The following is a 22,445-nucleotide window of genomic DNA, read 5'->3' as shown; positions in this document are numbered from 1 at the left end:
GCTGTAGCCCTTCAAAAATTTCTTCCATTTTCATAATCGGAAAGGTGTGTGGAAATTACTGAGTCTACTGTATCACCATGATGAGTAGTCATGTTTACAGCAGATGATTAAATTTTTTTTAATATGGCCAGAGTTGTCTTTAAATATGCATTAGTTAAATGAATACTGTATGTTTAGAACAATCATAAATTACTTTCAGAAACATTTAATCAGCCCTTGTTTATTTTAACTTACCACACATTTAAGAAATCATACACAAAGCAGACAAACTGATTTTTCTCTTTCCATTTACACAACACATTTTATTACAGAAGAAATTCTCCATTGCTTGTATTTCACATGTTACAATAGACTAACACTAGCTCTTGTTGGAAACTTACTGGAACACTGCAACTAAGGCTTCACAGAGACAGCAGTGTCATTGTGCTTCTCAAACCTGTGCTCTGGAAAGAGAAATTTCAGCATCTCAATCCAGCATTTATTGTAAATTGTACTGTAAGCATACTGTTACGTGATTTGGCATCTATCAAAAGCCCTAAAATTTAAGACTTTGTGGTGCTTTATTAAAACTAACATTTTGTATAGTTGCTGTATTTTACTAATACTTGTCTGAAGTTATTCCTTTAGAAATATACACAAACATTGTTATGCACAGACCACTTTACAAACTAAAACCACATATTAAACAGTGAGCCATATGGACCATAGCTTTTAGATACCATCCAGTATACATCCACTCATAGCAGTTCATTAAATCATTCAACATTAAAATCACTGCAGTATGTAACATGTGAATTTTATGTATTTGAGAGAAATGTCATTAACTTTATGTATTCATCCCATGCTGGCTTCATGATACTCAGTAAAAATTTGGAAATCATTGTGAGGTATAAAATGCCCACATTTGCACAATGGAACTGTACAAGACATATACAAGACATAACCTCTGTATTGATGCGAGTGCTCAAATATTTTCTATAGACAAAGCAACATAACAAGAGAGTATTTAATGTGTTTTCAGTTTGACTGATTTACTAGCAACAGTGTCTGCTAAATGGGCTGTTGAGGAAAAAACAGTCCTCCCCGTCAATAGTTTTTCATTCTGCTGAGGATGCTTGATTCATTTTCCTTTTTTGCTTTAAGTTTGAACATAAGGCTACAATATAGTTCAAATATTTTTTACCCACTTTCATCCAAGATTACAGCCATTTGAACAGCCTTGTTGCCTTCCTTGCACTTTTTAAATAACCCATTTAAAAATAAATTAAAACTAAAAACAGAAAATCAGAAAAAAAAAAAACTACACCACAGAATTCCTGACTAAGTGCGTTTCTAGAGCCCATATTTCTGGAGCAATTCTGACTGCCACTGGCACTTCCGTTCTGGGAATGCCTGAGGAATCCTGATCTTGCGGAAATCCCGAATGCACTGCTTCATCTCCTCTTGAACGTTGGGTCTTTCCAGAGTCTTTCTGCGCACGAGTCCACTCTCACGTAGCCCCACACCACTGGTCAACGATTGGAAGAGCTCGCTGTTGCGCCTTTTATCTGGAAGCTCCATCCACTGCACGGAGGCACCCTTCTTGGGTGGCCTGCCGAGGGTGAGGGTACTGGGGGGACGAGATACTGAATGCAGGGCTCCACAAGGTGCTAGGGAGCCTCCAACTACCTTCTCACGAGGCACCAAGATGGAGCCTCCATCCTGGGGTGATGTGGCCTCTGAGTGGGTCTCTGAGCTGGAGGTGGACAATTCATTCAAGGAAGCTCCACTTTCACTGCCCTTGTCTGCTAGCTTCTCAGGCTTGGGTTCCTCACACTCTGTCCTCGGGGACACGGTCCTACAGGCAGGCCCTGCCACACAAACAAGAACATCACTGAGAAGATAAACATTTAACAATGGCTTAACATAAGACACACATATATACAAGATATATACAGGGTATTTGTAGGTCCAATCAATAATGTTTAAAGTAGAAGAATAGAGGAAAGAATAATGTTTAAAATTACAGTACTGCACTCTGTTGTGTTTTTTTGTCTCTTAACACATTAGTTCCTCATCTAATTATCATATCCCTCACAGGATCAATCATGCAGGGATATAAAACTCCATTACGAAGCTATGAATCACATCTTGTAAGCTGCATTGCTGAGATACACTGACTGAACTGACTAGCCGATAAATTAGTTCTGGGGAAATCTTAAATTGCTGTAAGACACTACACAAAACGAGACAGAAAAAAATGATGTATGAGGAAATAGAAGTGTGAGAATGGATTATACAAATCACAAACCTTAAGTAAGACAACCACCTACACTTCCAAAGGAAGATTTGGAAGATGTTATTTTTATAGGCTCAAACCAAAAAATGTTTACAGGCTCAAACCAAAAAAAATTCTATATAATCTCTTTTTATTATTACTCCATTATACTGCACTGGTAGGTCTATAAGGAAAGAGTTTGGCAGAAGACGTTATAACCTCACTGAGCCCTTGAATGCCATATGCAGGTGCTAATTGGTGATTAGAGGCTGATATCGAGGCACTGGGGAAGCAGAGAGCCACTCTCCCCATGCTAATTATACCTGGAGGCATGCCTATAAACAGACGTTTTCACACACACACACACACACACACCTCATGTCCTACCTTGGCTATCTTGATTTTACAAGGCTGTCATTATAACAATCTCAACAACCATTCCTAACATTTCCTACAAAAAAATAAATGTTTTGGTATTTAAAGATTGTAGTTTCCAAGTGGTGCACTGCCCTATGGTGGCACAGGGGTCTGTTAATGATCAATAGATTGAATCACTTTCACAGCATCAATTTACACAGACATCACATACACCTTAATCTGCAATGATGCTTATCTATATTTCATGAACAGGACATTTTTTTAATTAAAAGGAGTGCTGCCCAGGCACCAGTTATTATCTTTATAAACCTTGATAAGATTCAAGACCTCGATAGATAAAAAAAATTCAAAAAACATTAAAAAAAACATATCCATTATAAAATACATAGCATGAAGAAACCACATACGTAGGCCATTATAACACACACGCACACACACACACACACACAGACACACATATTTTTAGCTAATTTGCAACATCTGTGCACATGTAAAACACTTTCCCAATAAGATGACACATAGCTTACTTGCTGGTGCCTTCTGTGTTTCATTTTGCCATTTTGAACATCACATTTTTATCTTTCAGAGCTTAGTTGCACCACTGTGCTGCATTTATTTTAAAAAATATTCTAAAACCAACCAACTAAATAATGTGGCTGTAACATTACTATCACTTTGCCAAGTGATGCTAGATCACTGGCTCATGTGTAGGCCAGTATTCAGTCTAGTATTCAGTGCAAAAGATAATTCTGTCATAAATGCTTTTGTCTAAACTGTGCTCTTAAAATTCATTTATTTGCTTCCCTCTGTTCCACCTTATTTCCTTTTTTTCAAATACTACCAAGCAGCGACAGTAACATTTAAAGCTGGGTTTCCAAAGCAGGAGGAGATTAGTAACACAGGTGTATCACTACTGCCACACTCTTCAGCCTGGGTCTATATCACTGGGTATTCTATTTATGAAGACAGCTGGCACACCAATGAAATCCATCAGACAACTGATACGTTGTTGGTCCCAAGTGCTCTTTCAGGTTGCGATCTATGCCTGGCCACCACACCACATGCCAATAACAGTGAGTTTGACAATATCAAGACAGCCCTTGTGTACCATGTCCAGCATATGCCCCCTGAGTCTTGAAGACATGATGGCCTGGTTATCACATGCAATATGAGCATTCCACTAGCATGTCAGTTCATACTGTGAGAATGGTTCCATTTCTGGTGCTAAACAACATGGTCTGATATAGAGTCTCAGTAAGGTACATGAAGGCTTAGCTGCTGACGTATCCTGCAATTCCTGCAGTAATACTGTATCTGTGGCCATAAAGATGGTACCATGCCATGCTCACATGCATGTAATGCTTCATGTTCTCCTACTCAGTACTTTTGCTCAGTTGGACGCAGGAGGCAAAGCACAATTTTCAACCTCATTCTGTAGCTGGGAGAGAATGGCTCCCATGGCAATTGGTGCTGCATCACAGAAAAGGTTTGGCAGTCTGGGTGGAAGTGAGTTAGCATTGGAGTGGAAGCAAAGAGTCTTTCTAGAGTGTCATACACTGTCTGACAACAGGAAGTCCAGTCCCATGCTATGTCCTGTTTAAATGTCTACCGCAGTGGCACTGTGATGAAGGAATACTCAAGGAGGAATCCATCCATTTTCTGTACTGCTTATCCTACACAGGATCATGGGGAACCTGGAACCTATCCCAGGGGGACTCGGGGCACAAGGCATCCAACAATTTGGCTCAAAAAAATGCCATGCCAGGTGCGGGAAGCGCATACTAACTTCTGAAAATATTGCAACCAGTTTTATTGTAACATTCTATAAAAAAGCCACAAAGCTATAAAAATGCTGTAATAATTAAAACCCATATTTCATGTTTGCAAGCAAACAAAGCTCATGTATCCACAACAAATAAAACAGCTGTCCAGCCAAAATGTGTATCCATGTTAGGAAGTTATAAAATCAGTGCTACATCCCCCATATACTTCACGCTTAACCAAAGAGCTATTATACTGGCAATCTGGTGTCATTTAAATGATCAGGGCATGGCATAAAACCCTACTCTTTTTGATTACATTTGCTTTAACCCTTTTAGTAAAAGAAAAATACAGAACAAATAATTTTTTTCCACCTGAAACTTGGTGGCTTTGGCTTAGTTCCTGTGACGAACATGTAGAAGAAAAAAATTTTTTAACAGTCATCTTACACTTCATCCTACATCAGTTTGACCAGAGAGTAATACATTGTTGAAAAGGGTACTTGAAAACAGACAGGTCATAGTAAACATGAAATTAAACCATGAGTTCATATCAGAGACACAAGGTAAGGCACTTGTGATCCCTCATATCCATAGAAGAGAACAGGTCCTAAGGCCCTGAGCATCTGCTGTCATGGCAAGAAGGATTCTGGAGAAGGCTTCTGTTACCCCAGCTGCACTTCCAGTGCCTAAAGTAAGTGTAAGTGACTTTTTTGTTATCAGTATGTAGAGTGTGTGTGTGTGAGTCTGGGAGTATTAGGTGTCTAACAAAGACTTTTCACCATTGTAGGTTGTGGCTGGAGGAAAAAAGAGGAAGCGTACCAACAAAGGACACAAAAACACCTTCTACATGTACCGATTGTAACATGTACGTTTGTATTACACACACTGTAAGATTTTTTCCATCATCTGCTGTGTATGGGAGCAAAAAGTGAGGGCCACACCAGGGTTACTCAGCATTCCAATGTGAAATTTTTGCCATTAGCTGTCATTTGTTGAGTTCCCCGTTAGCAAATACAGGGTGAGTTTGGACTTTAAACCACAGAAGTAACATAACAGATAATTCCTTAGCTTTACTGTCTAACCATAGCATAGGTTTCCATGCATCAGGAGCTGTTGAGCAGCTGTAACGCACGTGTGCATATAGACACACACACTACATTTATCTCTCAATGCTGTCCAATGCATGTTCATCAGCAGGGACATAGTCACACCAAGGGACAGAGAGGTCATGTACAGCTGGAAATCTATATGCATCTGAGCATACACAAATATAGAGATAGCCAAGCATACAAAATTACAAATACACATGCATTCACAAATCCACACCACACTCTGGAGACTTGTTTATCTGGCAGGAACTGTGTGTGTTGACCAAACATCAAAGCAATTTCTAAAGCTTTTCATTCTAGTATTTATTGACTACATGGAAATTTCTAAAGATTATGAAGTAAATTTGTGTCAGGATGTTAAATGAATATTGATTTATTTTCTCACTTTCTTATTATCGAGCAAAATGTACTTTTTTTTTTTTTTTTTTTTTTACATTTTTTACATTTACTTTTTTACTTTTATATAGGGTGCATGGTAATCACCTTTCGGCACATGCTAAACTAGGTTTAAATGTCTTGTTTTGGATTATGGCTGACACTTTATTAAATCAATTTTAGCTGTTGTCTCCCAATATTCTCCCAACTTTATTTTTGCCAGTTCCCACCCTCTAGATGAGTTGATGGGGTGAAGGCTAACATGCGCTTCCTTTGACACCACCTCAGCTTTCTAAACTGTTCCTCATATAGCATTACTGGCTGACAGAACACTTCTAGGGGAGAATGTTACCTATTCTGTATACATAAGCTCACAGATGCTGTGACTGGTCAGAGTCACTCTGCTCAACAGGGAAGCGGGTAATGCCTTCCCATTCAGACAGCAGGCCCAGTTCTGGACTCCTGGCTGTAGCATCACACTCATAAACTATTCATATTACTTGGCTTGAATGCAGTCCTAGGGGATGAATGCATCTTTTTGAACCTATTAGGAGATGTTCTTTTACACTTTAGCCTTGTAAAAATATAATGGTCAGTTTACATCTGTAGAAAAATTAGCAAATTTGGTACAACCCATGCTTGACAACCTAATATCTCTGTCATTGAAGCAGAACTATATGTCTTTATTAACAGGGCTTTAGTCAAAAACTCCATTGTCAAGCAAAGTCCAAGACCAAGACTAGCCTAGACTGAATCAAGATTGAGTCTAAAGGGGGTCAAGGCCAAGTCAAGATCGAGTCCAAATGAAAGCAAGACAGAGTCAACACAGAGACTGATAACCATCAAATCCTTTTTGAGGCCAAACCTTTACTAGATTCACATATGCCAGAACAAAATTACCTAGAATCCTGCAAAATCATTTTGGACAATGGATTTAAGCATGTAATTGGTTACCAGTACAAGAAAACTTGAACAATACAAGACTGAGACCAAGACCGTGACTGGACTCGAGTCCTACAGTCCTATTTGTTAATATGAAATGCAGAACATAAAAAAACACAAACTCTAATCTAACTAACAGAATGATAATGACTAATGAAAATGGTAATTATCAGCACAGCTGTCAGAAATGTGTTAGCGGATAGGAACAGAATTAGCGCCCATCTAATCTCTGTGAGAAGTCCAATTAGCCCTGACAGAGGTGCTATTTAGGACTCTTTCCAAAAAAATGCTGCTAGCTTTTTGGCCTGCTGTGCCTGGATCAGTATGCTGACAGCATGACAGCAGAGGGCTTGGTTATTAATATTTTCATGCTACAAACAAGTAAACAATCCAATAATATAATCATTGTCTAGTGTAAATTAAATCAATGCACTGCTTTGAATCTGAGCAGAGACTGACTACTGAAATATCTAACACAGTAGTGAGGGCCAGAAAGCTTTAACAGTTTGTCTAAGTGAGATCACAAGAAGAAATGAAAACCCAGAATGCTATTCCATCTGAATGCTAAGCTGCTCATCACATTTACCATTGCTAGTCTGGGACTACAAAAGTCCTAAATTACTAGATACAGGGGTTAGAGGTAGGTGAAATGAGATACCAACCTATAATGCAGAGAATATTCCTGCCGAAACCTTGGAGGAAAAAAACAAAAGAGGATTGAAGAAGAGAAAAATGAGAAAAAATCAGATAGATTTCAATATAGCAGTAATACCTCTGGGTGAAACAAGAACTTAATATTGCATGGAGGGCAACCACAAGAATAATGATATGCAGAAATGTAAAACTATAAACATGCTGATCTTAGTGGCTTAGTGATTTTTTTTTTAACTATGATGAAGGTAGATTTTAAATTTTAAATCTTAGTTGGATAATCTGAGACCATGCACTGGCAAATTTACTGATATGAATGTAGAACAGTCCATGCTGAAGTGTCTAGAAATGTCTCCAGGTAGATTAGAGGAATATTTATTACTTCTTGGACCTTTCAATAACAGTTGAAAAGACATTCTACAAAAGCCTTTAACAATCTACACATGCATAAATATAAATGTGCCTATCTGGTACACTCTTTTATGTATTACATCATTGTTTTATGTATGAAATCATTGTTTTATGTATTACATTGTTGTTTTATGTTTTACTCTTCTGTCATAGCTAATAGTGTGCTGCAGGCCGATCACCTGTGCTTAGGAGCAGCAGATGTCCTTAACAGAATAATTCTCTCGGAGGGCCAAAACTGTGTCCTATAAATAGTGTGCAGCAAAACTGTGTAAACATAATGTGTTCTCTCATGCTTTCACAGTAATCAAACCCATAGAAAGCTCCATCTGTGGCCACATTCACGCCTGGGCTAAACTAGGAAATGCTGTCCTTTAACAACTCTCATTTCCTCTTCTGAACTGCTGAATATCATTTACATCTACTGATTCTTTTATATTCAGACAGATACTGATTGAGCCCTTGCATTCTCTTTTATAAAGCCTAGCGCAGCACTCAGTTATGTAGTCTTTTTTCAGCTCACCTGTGGTGAACTGCTTAATGCACTGGCACCTGGAAATTTGGACAAAATTCAACCCACCATATTTGTCACATAAACATTATGCTAAATAAATGCAATGTAATTTATTTAGCGAGAAATCCTCTGTTGCAGGCTTCTACATAGAACTTTTATCAATTCCTTCAAAAGAATTATAAATAGAAATGAAGAATGTTAAGTGTGGAACTGAAGAGTGTAGGAACTAGGACTATAACCCAGAATACGGTCATAGGACACGAATAGAAGGAAGAGGAAACCTAGGCGCCATGACTCTAAATCATAGTATAACCACTTATAAGCTATTAATCAGAGAACTGCTTTAAGTAATTTGTCGAATAGACAATAAGTAAATACAAAGTATGAGCACCACCCATTCAGTGCGTATTAACCTAAAAGAATGAATTCTACAATAACATAACTAACAAATACCCAGACATACAATCAAATTCTTTTATCTTTTCTTTGATTTTTTTTTTTTTTTACAAACATCAAAGAAGTATAAAATCAAGTATAAAGAATACTTCTAGTCAAAGGTTTTTGAACACCTGGAGTTCCTTATGTTTTGCTACAGTTTAATCACTATTATTTTCACAGATCAAACTAAATAGTACAGAATAGCAATTAAATGAGGAGCCTAAAATTATTTGGTTTGAGCCATAATTTAAGAATAGCTTTTTTTGGCAGCAGTAAACATACATGTGATGAAATGAAACATAGAGTAGAGAGTAGACACCATTTAGCAAACAAAAGACATGGGTCTAATTTGAGATATAGAGTTTGCATAACAAATGCCCATAAACATATGCAGAAATGTATCCATACCTTACATGCAATTTAGACAAAAACTGCAGTACGGGCTTTGGAATATAGTCATCACATACCTCTTTATGTAACGCATTAATAGATGAACTAAGCATTTGGATGTCAGATTGAAGTTGGTCCAAATCTTTTCCCAGTCAGGCTGGAAATCTACCAATGCTAATTCTCTTTTCTAGACAGAAAGAATTCATAATGGCTTCTAAGAGAGTGCAAAAGGTCTTGTGGCTTATGGATGTGACAATGAGTACCAAGGTAAGCCACAAGTCTGTATAGCAGAACTCAGTGGATGATACAAAATATAAGAAGAACCTGAGAGAGAACTTTCCATTTATATCTTGGAATGTACAAAGAACAAAAAACTATAGCCGTGTTGAGTAAACATTACATCACACACCTTATTTGCATGAACCAACCCTGACTCTATATTTCTCCAAGCAGCTGACTTATGGTTCAACCAGAACTGTAGGTCTAAAACAAAATGCCCAGAAATACATCTTTGCTCATTCCACTATCTAAAAAGGCATTGCAATGTGGATAAACTGATTCTAACATGTTGCATCTTTTTCAGCTAATTAAAACTAAAGATGGTGAGTCTACACACGTTAATTTGAAGTTAAACTTCATTTTCCTTTAAATTCATTTCTTGATCATTTTATGTTTGTGGGGAAAAATAAGTATTTCTATATTACAAGCCTCACAAGCTGTGTTGCATTTGTCAGTGATTAACTGATAACTGGTAACATTAGCAATAATGGGTCAAGGAAATTCACCTAAACTTTGCAATCCTAAGGCTTGGAGGTCATACACAGGTGAAGAGGGGAAACCCACCCACCATTTTCCTTTTATTTTCAAAAACAATACCAGGATCTGTATGGCCTGTATGCATATTTTAATGAACAAAACCTCATTAGACTGCACTAGTGATGCCACTGGTCTCTATGGGAGGCACTGATCTAAACCCAAGGGCTTCTGCATCAGTCACTGCAGGCAGTATGCATGATCATTTATCAGGCTGCAGCTTCAATGCACTCATAAACACACATAAGAGGTCTTAGTGGGTTAATTGTGGAATAGTCCAGTCCCTCTCTTGGGTAGATGTATTAGAAAATGGATCATTTAATCATCTGTCAAGCGGTGAATACAGCTTTATTTTTGAATAGGCAGCATTAATACCATCCTGCAGCATATTCACTGCTGCTGCTGAGCAGAAATTATGAACTGAAATTATAGGCCATGTGTCTGTTCTAATGATACAGTCAAATGTGGCTAGAATAGTAATAAGTTAAATACTAGAATTACTGTCACCCAAGATGTGTGTCAGCATTCACCCTCACTCACTACCCATGTAGTATACCACAAACTCACAATAATGCCAGTGCATATCAAATTCACTATGCATTTTTAGTTCTGTAATTATTTACAATCATAATGAATAAATGTAGGGAATAAGATTTTAATCTAGAATAATCCAGATTACTGGTAGCATTGCCTACTGTCCAGTTTAATCTTCTTCAGTTATGTGGAAGAAGTTTTAATAGAGAAATAAAATGGAAAACAGACAATCCACAGCTGAGAATATTTGTTTTGCACAGCCATTTCATTACCAGTTCCTGTGCCTAAGCCAGCGATTCTTATCTAAAGTAATGAAATAATTGTAAACTTTATTTAACTGATAAAACTTATAGCACACAATTGCAGGAGGAAACTCACAGGCTTGTTATCTGCTTGATTCCACGGTTAGAAAAGCAAATCCATCTCCGTTTGAATGCTGATGAGTGCCATGGTAGTGTACAAGTACCAAGCAGATTCCACGGATGAGCAATCAGGTGTCAGATGCTGACAGGTCCCAGAGTACTGGGTGAACAAATTCTCTATGGGGTCAGTATGCATGATTAATGTATCAGCAGCACACCCTTGTATTTTCACTGCATCCCTGTCCAGTGAAATTCTCAGAAATTGAAATTATGACTAAAAGTAGGCTTACAAAGTGGAGCTTGAATGCCAGATCATACAGTGGTGTGAAGGGATCAAGTCGATACATCTCACTTTACAAGACCTTGACAATTCTGCATTTTTCTCTCTCTCTACACTTTTCCCATCCGATGCTTCCTATTTCCTCAATGAGAACAATATTTGTATTGTGACCCTGGATAACAAAAAAGATTTTAATGTTAATTGTAGGTTGATTTGGTTTCTGTGATATGGCAACTAATTATACACTAATTTGCTGGGTTATTGGTTAATAGATGATAATATGCTTAAAAAAATGGCAAATCAGTGTATAGAAATGTACATAAATACAGTTGACATAGGTTTACCATTTTATTACGTACACTGATCTAGGTATGAGATTAAATGGATCCTGATTACTGTTTATGGCAGTAGTTTTTTTATGATGAACCTAAAGCTGAATCTCTAGACCACAACTTTCAAAATAAATCAGCTTCATTTTAGCTGTGCATTCCTCAACCTTCACTGAAAATATCAAACAGTCACTGAAAATGTGCTTTCTTATTTCTTTCAACAACACTACTTTATTATAACACTAAATAACAAAGGTTGATTGCTGTCTCCTGATGGTGCCCTGGCCTCCGAGTGATTTGAGCGATTACCTCTGAGGGAATTTCCAGGTGGTTTTTGCAATCAATCTAGTGACAACTTTAAACAGAAAGAAAATCATTAGGGGGAGAAACTATCACCCTGGTATAATAATCAGCCTCACAAAAACAGACCAGACTAAGGCATCAAAATAAACTGGCAGGATTCCAAACTACAGGCTTTTATTGTTGTTAAATCAATTTATCTCTTCTCTGTTATAAAAGACAACGAAAATAATCTCAGATTCTTATTTAGTACAAAGTTAATTAGGAATAATTAACAGAAACACAAATACCAAAAGCATGTAGTAGCGATGTCTTTATGACATTTGGTCAAAGACAAATTGAAAATATTAGACAGAAAATTCTGACATTCAAAGTCAGACAATCTGGTACCTAATTATGCAGAGAACAATATAACCACATCAGTAAAGTGATTCAAATCCTTTAGGTCCATAATCGACTCTGAAGGGCCGTAATTGAGGGGCCATAATTGAAGTCTACAATGGATATAAAAAAGTCTATACACCCCTGTTAAAACTGCAGGTTTTTGTGAAATAAAACATTGACATTCAGATAAATCCTTTCAGATCCTTTCTCACCTTTAATATGCAACTGCAAAGTATACAAATAAAGTGAAAAACAATCAGAAAATTTTTAGGAAAAAGAAAAAAAAAAGTTGCATAAGTGTTACATAAGTTGCATACGTGTGCACACCCCTAAACTAATACTTTTTTGAAGCATCTTTTGATTTTATTGCACCACTCTGTCTTTTTGGGGTAGGAATCTATCAGCAAGGCACATCTTGACTTGGCAATATTTTTCCCACTCTTTCTTGCAAAAACATTCTAAATCCATCAAATTGTGAGGGCATCTCCTGTGCACAGCCTGCTTCAGGTCACTGCACAGATTTTTAGTTGGATTCAGGTCTGGTCCCTGGCTAGGTCATTCAAAAACATTGATCTTCTTTTGGTTAAGCCCTTCTTTTGGTTAAGCCATTCCTTTGTTGATTTGGATGTATTCTTTGGGTCCCTGTTGTGCTGAAAGGCATAATTTCTTTTCATCTTCAGCTTACTAGCAGACACCTGAATGTTTTGCACTAAAATCAGCTGGTATATGTAGCTATTCATGATTCCCTCCACCTTGATAAAACCTGCAGTTCTGGCTGAAGAAAAGCAGCCCTAAAGCATGATGCTGCCACCACCATGTTGCACTGTGAGTATGGTGTTCTTTTGTTGATGTGCTTTTTTGCACCAAACATACCTTTTGGAATTATGGAATTATTATAACTTTTGGAATTGGTTTCATGAGACCATAACACATCACAGAGAGGAATCAGTACTTGGCAGATATATAACCTGCAGCTTCTTTAATGTTGCTGTTGGTCTCTTGGCAGCCTCCCCGGTAAAAGTTTGTCTTGTTCTTTTATAAATTTTGGAGGGACTTCCTGTTCTTGTTAATTTCACTATGGTAGTCCATTTTCTCCACTTGTTGATGGAGAAAATGGACTACCATTCACGGTGTTCCATGGTACATCAAATGTTTTGGAAATTTTTTGTACCCCTCTCCTGATCGATTCCTTTCAACAGTGAGACCCTGTACAGGCTTTGTCAGCTCTTTGCTGACCATGGCTTCAGCAGTCAGATGAAACCAAGAAGATGTCAAGAAAATCCTGCAGAAACAGCTGGTCTTTATTTGGGGTTAATCAGAATTTCATTGATGACAGCTGTATGATAATTACTTTTGTGCATGAGATTGAATGTGATTTGTTCATTCTGAACTCAATCACATCTCCAATTATAAAAGGGTATGCACACTTATGCAACCAGGTTATTGTAATTCTTTTTATTTTTTTCGTATTTTTCCCTAAAAGTTTCTGATTGTTTTTCACTTGTTTAGATGTTGTAATTTCACACTGAGGGCAGAAATAAATCTGACATGATTTATCTTGGTTTAGTTTTTTTCATCACAAATACCTGAAAGCTACTAGCCAGACAGCTACACTCTAACCAGAGCGATGGAGGTGAGAGCTGGTGAAGTTGCCTGCTGGAGTTTACTGCAAAATAAAAGCAGATCAGGTTTTATAATGTGTGTACTTTTCCCTATTATTAACATGTTATTTTAATCTTCCTCATGTCATCTCTGGTAGTTTTTCCTTGCCACTGTCACCTCTGGTTTACTCATTATCAATCTAATTCAACATCTGCATTTCTGTAAAGCCTCTTTGTGGCAATACCTATTGTTGAAACTGCATTACTGTATTATGCAATGCCTTTGGAGAAGAATTTGCATAAAAAAAAATAAGAGATGCCATTTTTTAAAACGTTAATACAATATCAGTATCAAATAAAATATGTGTATGCACCTGTTTTCTTGCATGGGTGAACAACATTAAAGGCCAAATTTAATTTTTGCACATTTTCAGTCACATTTATATTTGTTTTCCATTTCAATAATTCAGCATCTGTATCCCAGAGCAGCAGTCTTAACTCTTCTGTTTCAGTGTTTCAGCTGTTTGGATAAACAATATAGTACTCTGTGGAGTTTGTACCCCTGGAACTTTTTATTATGCGCATCCAGATAGAAATATTTGCCAGCAAAATATTCATAGATCCATAGGAAAGACCTTTGCAGAACACAGACAGATATATGAATGGAATAATGAATGTGAGTTTGTTTTTATCAAAACAATCAGTCCAAATGAAAGGGTCTGTATTTTCTGAAACAGGCAATCAAGCTTTTTTTATGGAGCCCACTGCCTATTCTACAGCTCAGTCAAAACTGCGGCTTGGGGGAAAGGAATGCATATAATTTAATCATTCTATAACCAATATAAAATTGAATGAATAATTGTAGAGGGCTTTTCTCTTGTGTTCCACAACACATTTCTTTGCAGCAGGCAAACACACAGTCCTGGCATCATCATTACTTTACACACTAAAGCACAAATACACTGTGAAGAGAATGATGGCCAGACTGCATTTAATGGATATGTCAATATCCAGCTATACTACTTATGTCTGTGAATAATCTGGCCTCTATATCAAGTGTTCACACCTTCCATTAATGCCCTATATCAAGGTTGATTGATTCTTTTGTATACTCACTGAGCCTTGACCTACCATTCTTCTGGTTCTTAAGATCATACTTACAAAGAATTGAGCTGTTTGTGCTAATTTCTGCTCTCATTTTGGCTGGTATGGAATGTAAATGGTTATGACTGAAGCTCTAAAGAGGCACCATTTCTTGCCATTTCTTTTGTGGTGGCAAATGGAAATTGTCAATATTCAGGAAAAATTCTACATTTCAATTTGTTTTGTCAGGTAGGGGATCTTGACAAAAGCACTCCAGCAGAGAGTGTGATGAAAACAGACATGGTCATTTACTTTTGAGGACAGTTATGGTTGATGAGGACCAGCACCCACCACCTGGGATGGAATTGGCAGAACAACTGCTGTCTTAATCATAAGGGTGTGTGAAGGTACCTGGAGGATGAGCACGTCTGGCAGATGACAAGGATTTATTTGTCAGCCTCCTGTGTATGTGTCTGTGCCATCTCCTCGCTGACAGAGATGCAATCAGAGTTTATATTCACCCAGAGAGACGAAGCGCTCACCCATGCATACCAGTCACTCATGGAATTCAGTGGAATAATAATGAGACATGACGATATGCCACTGTGGTAAGGACCCCCCTATTACACACTCACTCACAGATACACACAAACATCCTCACAAATACGCAGTGCCTGAACCAACAGCTGCCTGGCACCAGTCGTTGCCTCTAAAGATGACCTTTTGCATACGTGCAATATAAAGGCAACAGCTTCCCCCAATATTCCATTAAAAATGCCACAATGAAATGTTTAACATCATGACTACATTATTCATGATGTAATTTATCATTCTAGAGAGTAAAAAAAAAAAAAATTCACTGTGCTGTTGCGCGATTCATTTTATCTATACTTTCAAAAATGTTTGCCTCCATTAACTCTTAGGCAGCCAGTGGTAGTGCAGCCCAAGCCTGGATTAAATACTGTCCTATGGCATATTGAAACATACTTTTTTCTTCTTCTTTTCTGTTTCTTTCTTTTTTTCATCAAATTTTAGTCATTCCAAATTCCCACCCACTGGCAAGGGAATTCTCCTCTGTCACATGACAGCTACCAACCAAGGGCTGCAGTATCACAGGGCAGCGTAACACACGCTGAGGAATGCGCTATCTGCCCTTTGCTGTATACAGGAGCTCATGCACCCATGATTGCTTAGTGTTCCTCTGATTGACAGGGGAGAAAGTAATGCCATCATTCCCACCCAGACAGCATGGCCAGTTTTGCTCTCAGACTCCTGGCCACAATCTCCTGATGAGAGGATGAACAATGTGCTTTTGCACCACTCAGAAGCCTAATCCCACATTGTTTTAATGCTGCAAAGCATTACAAAACATTTTAAAATGTAATTTTTCATTATGCTCTGACAAACGGCTGCAGTAAGGCCATCATGGGTACTTTTGCATACAAAGTAGATGAATTTTATTCCACTAAGAAGCCCAGCTTCTCTCTGTGATGATTGGCAGATCTCTCAGTCCTCCTAAAAGCTACCAATAATTGAAACTGTAATGCACATTTAAGCGGCATGAACAATATTGGTACTTGTTCAGTCAGATTCAGAGTGCTGCAGTTGAACGTTAGGGTAAATGCAGACATTTTATACAAAATGTAGTGATTGTTGGTCTTTTGCTATTAACAGTCATACTATACTTATAGTAAAATAAGTAGTATTACAAGTAGTAAGTAATAGTCAAATGTAGATAACTCAGAGTTATGAGTTTAGTCATTTGCTATTAATAGTTAACTTTCCAAGTTAACTATTAAAATTAATTCAGAAGATAAAATGAGCTTTATTACGAGACACTGTTTTTACTACAGGAGAGCAGACTAATGTCTGGCATTAATTTAGTTAAGAAGTCAGGCAGTGATGGATCCGTTCAGCTAACTATCCAGCCACTACTGGTGCAGTAGCATTAGAATATCCTGAGAGCAAAAAATATTACCAAGGTAATAGACACACATATTCAAAATTTTAAAACATTTACAATAAGTGTGTATTGGGTAATGCTCAGAGATTAAGCAGAATATGCAATACACTGCCTTAAGATGTGAAGAAACTGTACAAAATATTGTACCGAATATGTAAGTATAAGACTTGGGTTTGCTTAATAATTTATCTGTATGTGTGTGGGCAATATGGCAAAAATATTATATCACAGTACTATTCATTGATGTTGTGTCATTCATGATATTTAGGTTTGGTTACAGAGTACCAGCAAAATGGTTTATTTATTGCTTAATGAAATAAACTGGGGATGGGCTGACAATAACATATTATAACATTCGGTAGGACAGTCATTGCTAGACTACTTACTAAAAATGGAATGGGTCAGTACTGACAATACCTGTCTTACAAAATTGTAGTGATATAATTTATCACAATATTAATACATTTTACATCCCTAATATGAATTAATCTTTAAACTGGCCACTCTGGTTGACTATCCAGCTTCAATTCCTGTACATTAGTGTTCTTGTGACCCCCATTAGGCAGCAATTTTGAATATTTACCCATTTCCCTGTGCTGTAACCATCTCTGACATGCTGAAACAAGTCGGTGCCCTTCCTCAGAGCTCCCTGGACAGCCATCATTATGCTAATAGAGTATGGATGAGGAGGGAGTGAGGGAGCAGTGAAAAGGCTCCCCATGAGGCACACACCCATCATGTAAAACTCAGATGACAAGGCTGTCCACAGCCCAGCACTCACATGGCCTCCAGTGACCGCTCTCCCCCCATACTTTCTCTCTCTCTCTCTCTCTTTCCATCTACTGCTGGTGTCTCTCACTCTGTGATGTTCTTTACACCAGCTGTCTCTAGTCTACTTATCTTCTTGCTCTGTTCAGTTTGTGCTCTCTTCTCCCATGCCTTCTCACATTAGGGCTCTTTCCTCCCTTTTTCTATTAGAGATAAACTCCTTGCCCCTGTGATTTTCTACCTCTGCTCTGTTTCTACCACTGTGACTGCGCTCCTCTTCTTTTTTCCTCTCCATGTGCTGCCTCTCTCTTGTCCCTGTCTCTGAGACTACATTCAGTGTACTGAACCTTCACAATGCAGACTGACAGAGGTGGAGAAAGGGTAATGGGTGTGAGGTGCCTTGAATGGGGCTCTATTTAGAGTCTCAGAAAAGAGCGGCAGAGAGAGAGAGAGAGATAAAGAGGCAGAGTGTGTTTATGAGAAAGAGAAATGCTAGTGATTTTACTCAGGTTGTAAATTCATGATGTAACACTAAAGACACACATGGTCTTGTTATCTGTGCTGTGCAGTGGTGGGATTAACACTGAAGTTCTATTAACTTCCTTAAAACCACAGCCATGCCTCCTTCTAGTCAATCACTTGCACCTTTTATCTGTGTGTTTCCTCCATGCATACACTGAGCCTTATCTCTGTACACACTCTCGCAGACCAACACCCTCAATCTCGTAATTCCCCATACACACAATTCTTCATATGGACTCACAGCTCTGTTGAAACACTTTGAAACCTGCAGAGTTTGACAGCACAGATTTAACCACAGACCTGCAATTCAGGCTTGGATCTGCTGTGGTTACAAACCATGTACTACACACAAGAGTGCTTTCACAGTTTTTTTTTTTTTTACATTTTGGTTATGAAGTTTGGGGTTAGACCTGAGCAGACAGGGAAAAAGTGAGAGACAGGGGAGCACTATCCTAACACAAATCTCGTGGAGCATGTAAAGCTTCTCCTGTCCTGCTAATTGAGTGTGGTTGCTAGCTAGTAAATTAAAGTTGGATATAGGAAAACATACTAGATCTCACACAAAAATCCCCAATTCCCAATACCCAACCCCCCCAACACACACACACGCACACACACACACACACACACACACACACACTTCCACCACTAAAAAGACCAGATTTAATTCAGATCTGAGGGAAGGCACTGTAATGAGCAGACTATTGCACAAAACCAGCAAAAAATGACTGGAATAATATTTGTTACACATTGGATAGAGTTGTAGCTCGTGGTAATATTACTGATGCAATATTAGGCTTGTATTCACATTCACTCATTCAAGCCTGTGGCATAAAGGGGTCCAATTATCACACACATTTGCAGAGTGAAAAACTCGTTTGCTTCCTATATGTGTGTGTAAATGTGAAATATATGAGAAATTAAAAGATAGGAACAATAGAGAGAGGTACGACAGAGAGGTAAGACAAAAGGCTTTCTTTCTGTACAGAGAGTAAAAAGAGAGATGTACCAGTATGTGAAATATGGAGAATGGCTGAAGAAGTGACTGAATAAAAGAGAGAGAGGGAGCTAGTGATGTTAGACAAAGTATTTCTCCATTACTTACTGAAGAAGATGTATTCAGTGTAGCTACTCCAAATCTTATCGTCTCTGTAGTGGTTAACAAAGGCAGATGTCCCTGTGGAATTGCAAGCCACCATGTGAAAGCCGGCCTCGCTCAGTCTGTCGAAGGCCTGCTCTAGGTAGGTGAACTTCAGGTAGAAGCGTGAAGTGTACTTCTCGGGTGGCCGGTCTGGGTCACGGCTCTCATTCAGACTCTCACCAAACACCTCTTTGGCCAGAGCGATGCGTCCACACACCATGATCCTTGCCACGCGCCGGAACTTGGCATCCGCTTGGTTGTCCCTCACCGTGGTATAGGAGCCACGGTAGCCAAGGGTGATGAACCCTGACCTTTTATCCAGGCTTGGAGTGCGTCCAGGCAGCTCGCTGCTCTGAGAGCTCTCCTCGATGTCACTGTGGCAGCCCTCATCATTGAGAGAGCCCTGCTTGGCAATACGTGGTGGCCCCAGCAGCCTCAACAGCTCATTCAGCTGGAAGTGCTCAGCCTCACGCTGCAGGCGTTCACGCTCAGGGAAGTGCTCAGGCAGAACTACGTGCCGGTCACGAAGAAAGTCCAGGACATAGCGGAACAGGAAACCATCACGGTCGATGAAGAAGCGGCCACGGCTGTCTCGGGGCAGCTCGCCAGGTGCCCGCCGTGCGAACATGGCATGAAGCGTGGTGTCGGGAACGCTGAGCAGCGTGGTGCGCTTGGTCACATACACTTGGCCACCTACATTCAGCTCGATCACCTCTGGGAAGGGGCTGCACACCTCGCTGATGGGCAGCACCGTCTCCTTCATGGCCATGGTCCAGATTGGAGAAGCAGGAGGAGAAAGGCTACAGCAGAAAGAATGCAGGAGGTCAGAAAGCAGGACTGAGGAGATCCATGAAGTAGCAGAGGACTGAAGTGGACTGGGAGAAGATGGAGATCAGTCAGGGCTTCAGCACTTCATCAGCAAAGAGGAATGAAAGTTTGAGAGGGAGAGGGCTACATCTCTGCTGAGAGAGACAGAAAGAGAGATAGACAGAGGGTAGCCAATTTGCTTCAGCTGCAGCAACTCAAGATAGAAAGCAAAGGAGAGAGAAACAGAGAGGAGGAGAGAGGCACAGGGAGAGGCATGGGGAGAGGGAGAGAGTAGAGCCTCACTGAGAGGCTTCACATCATTTGTCCATGGTCTGGGGAAGCCACAATGACATCATTCACAGTTTGGGGGAGGAGCAGCCAAATGGCTCCGCCTTTTAAAGGACCAGTGGTGAATCATTGCAATAATAAAGCCTCAGAAAAAGCACTAATATAAAACAGACGATTCCTGATTAATATATTAGACTTCAGTACATTAAGGTCTGTTTGTAGAAGTGAGGTGAAATTACAGCCTGTGCCACAAAGCTGGTGTGTTGTCAGGCTGAATTCCTATTCATGTTTTGGCACAGGGGTGATAAAAACAGGCATGTAATTTGATATTCTCTGGAGAATAAAGACAGATTAGCTGTGCTTCTCACATTGTCTCTGCCAATCCATTACAAAACACACACACACACACACACACACACACACACACAACTTTTGGTATACCACAGCTCCACCTAATGGACATTCATAACAGCAAGGGTATTGCACTGAGCCAGGTTTGGACCTGGATATAAGGTGAAATAACACTGATCACAACATGTTGCGTATACAAACACAATTAAATCAATATCTGAGCTTCCAAATCAATAAAGATTGCTCACTTCTCTTACAATTGAAACTACTATTTGTAGCAACAATCATAACATGAACCCGTCCCCTACCTGAGCCTGTATCCAGGTAACATAGTAAACATCACAACATCTCACTAATGACTCCCAGAGAGAGGTGAACACACTCATTACTCAGAATTTCTCACCAATTCATGCTAGTGTCCTCAGTTCCACAACTCCTTAAATTTCCAGAAGCAATCAGTGGGTCCAGACTCACTCCTATCAGACTTTCTGTATACTGATAATACATATCTGAGTTTCAGCAATACTACATATTGATCTAATGCTGACATTTTCTCAGTAGCTGACTCTCTGCAAAACATTTTTTGTGAAGTTATGTGAAATGTCAGAGGCTTGATTGCAGTGAGCTTTAAATTAAATCTTGTGACAAATCTTTATGTCAGTCAACTTAATATGTCTTCACTGTATAATACATGTCAGTGGATTAGACTACAAAATAACATAAATCCGGTCTGATACCGGTTAGGTGGTTCAGGTCCATATCAGCCCTGACGCCGCAATACTCAGCATCATTACTGAATTATCCTTGCTTGTTTACTAAATAATATACTTCATGTTCAGTTGGCAGAGAACTGAAGGGGTTAAAAACAAGACACACCATAACATCCATCATATTCAACACATGAGGTGTAAACAAGAGATGTAAACAATCCCATATGCAGTCAAATTTAACGACATACTCTGTATGAGTTTTTTTGTAATACGTTTATTATTACTCATCAGCTATTTGGCCAAACTGATAACTTCATTGTCATTTATCAGAGTCAGATTAGGAATTCTAGGGGAAATAACAACCACCTTGTTTTTTTTTTTTTTTTTTTTTTTTTTTAGTGCTAATCACTACTTCCTTTCCTCTGGCTGTGTTAATTCACAGAGTGGTAATTATGCCAAGTCAGTTGCAATGCTAAATACACTGTCGGCGTGGTTATTAGAGGTGACACAAGTTGGTCAGTAACTGCTTTGGAACTGAGAAAATTTTGACTGACCAGGCTTAATGATTCCTGCAGGACTCCTGCTGGAACATAACCAGTGTGTTGATGCAGTCTATAGGCAAGGACAGCTAGCATGACAATTGACCTGAAGCTCTGACACTCAATATACACATACGCACCAAGTGCCTTGGTATGAATTATTGACTTATAGTCTGACATCTCCTTAATAGCCTGTTTGTCCTTGGTATATTACAAAAACAGAAAGATATTGGTTGTAATGTTGAAAGGTTTTGAATGAATCTCTCTCTCTCTCTCTCTTATTCTCCTCCTGATACTGCAGTGATTTTAAATCAGCACTCTTCCCCCTGCACTGTTCATTGTTGCCCCACTCTTACACACCTCATTCAACTGATGCGCTAATCACCACATCCTTTGTGAATTTAATCAGGTGGAGGGAGATGGAGGGGGTGTAAGTAAGTACCTA

The 22,445-nt window shown here is 38.9% G+C and overlaps 1 protein-coding gene across 2 annotated transcripts; it reads right to left on the bottom strand.

Annotated features, from left to right (window-relative positions):
• Window positions 1–204: 204 nt before the first annotated feature.
• On the bottom strand, window positions 205–20,443 carry LOC113528753 (BTB/POZ domain-containing protein KCTD8). 2 transcript variants are annotated; one of them, XM_034305609.2, is made up of 3 exons: window positions 19,270–20,443; window positions 7,487–7,516; window positions 205–1,850 (listed from the first exon to the last, which is right to left on the bottom strand). In XM_034305609.2, exons 1-3 carry the CDS (start codon window positions 20,072–20,074, stop codon window positions 1,333–1,335), a joined length of 1,353 nt encoding a protein of 450 aa, XP_034161500.2. In that variant the 5' UTR covers window positions 20,075–20,443; the 3' UTR covers window positions 205–1,332. The 2 variants fall into 2 exon arrangements, with proteins under 2 accessions (XP_034161500.2, XP_026773243.2); XM_026917442.3 differs by lacking the exon at window positions 7,487–7,516.
• Between the last annotated feature and the right edge of the window lie 2,002 nt (window positions 20,444–22,445).

This window comes from Pangasianodon hypophthalmus, chromosome 7, assembly GCF_027358585.1.
Source record: "Pangasianodon hypophthalmus isolate fPanHyp1 chromosome 7, fPanHyp1.pri, whole genome shotgun sequence".
NCBI classification, from domain to species: Eukaryota; Metazoa; Chordata; class Actinopteri; order Siluriformes; family Pangasiidae; genus Pangasianodon; species Pangasianodon hypophthalmus.
The sequence above is the reverse complement of the archived record's forward strand: the minus strand, read 5'-3'. Positions and strand labels throughout refer to the sequence as shown.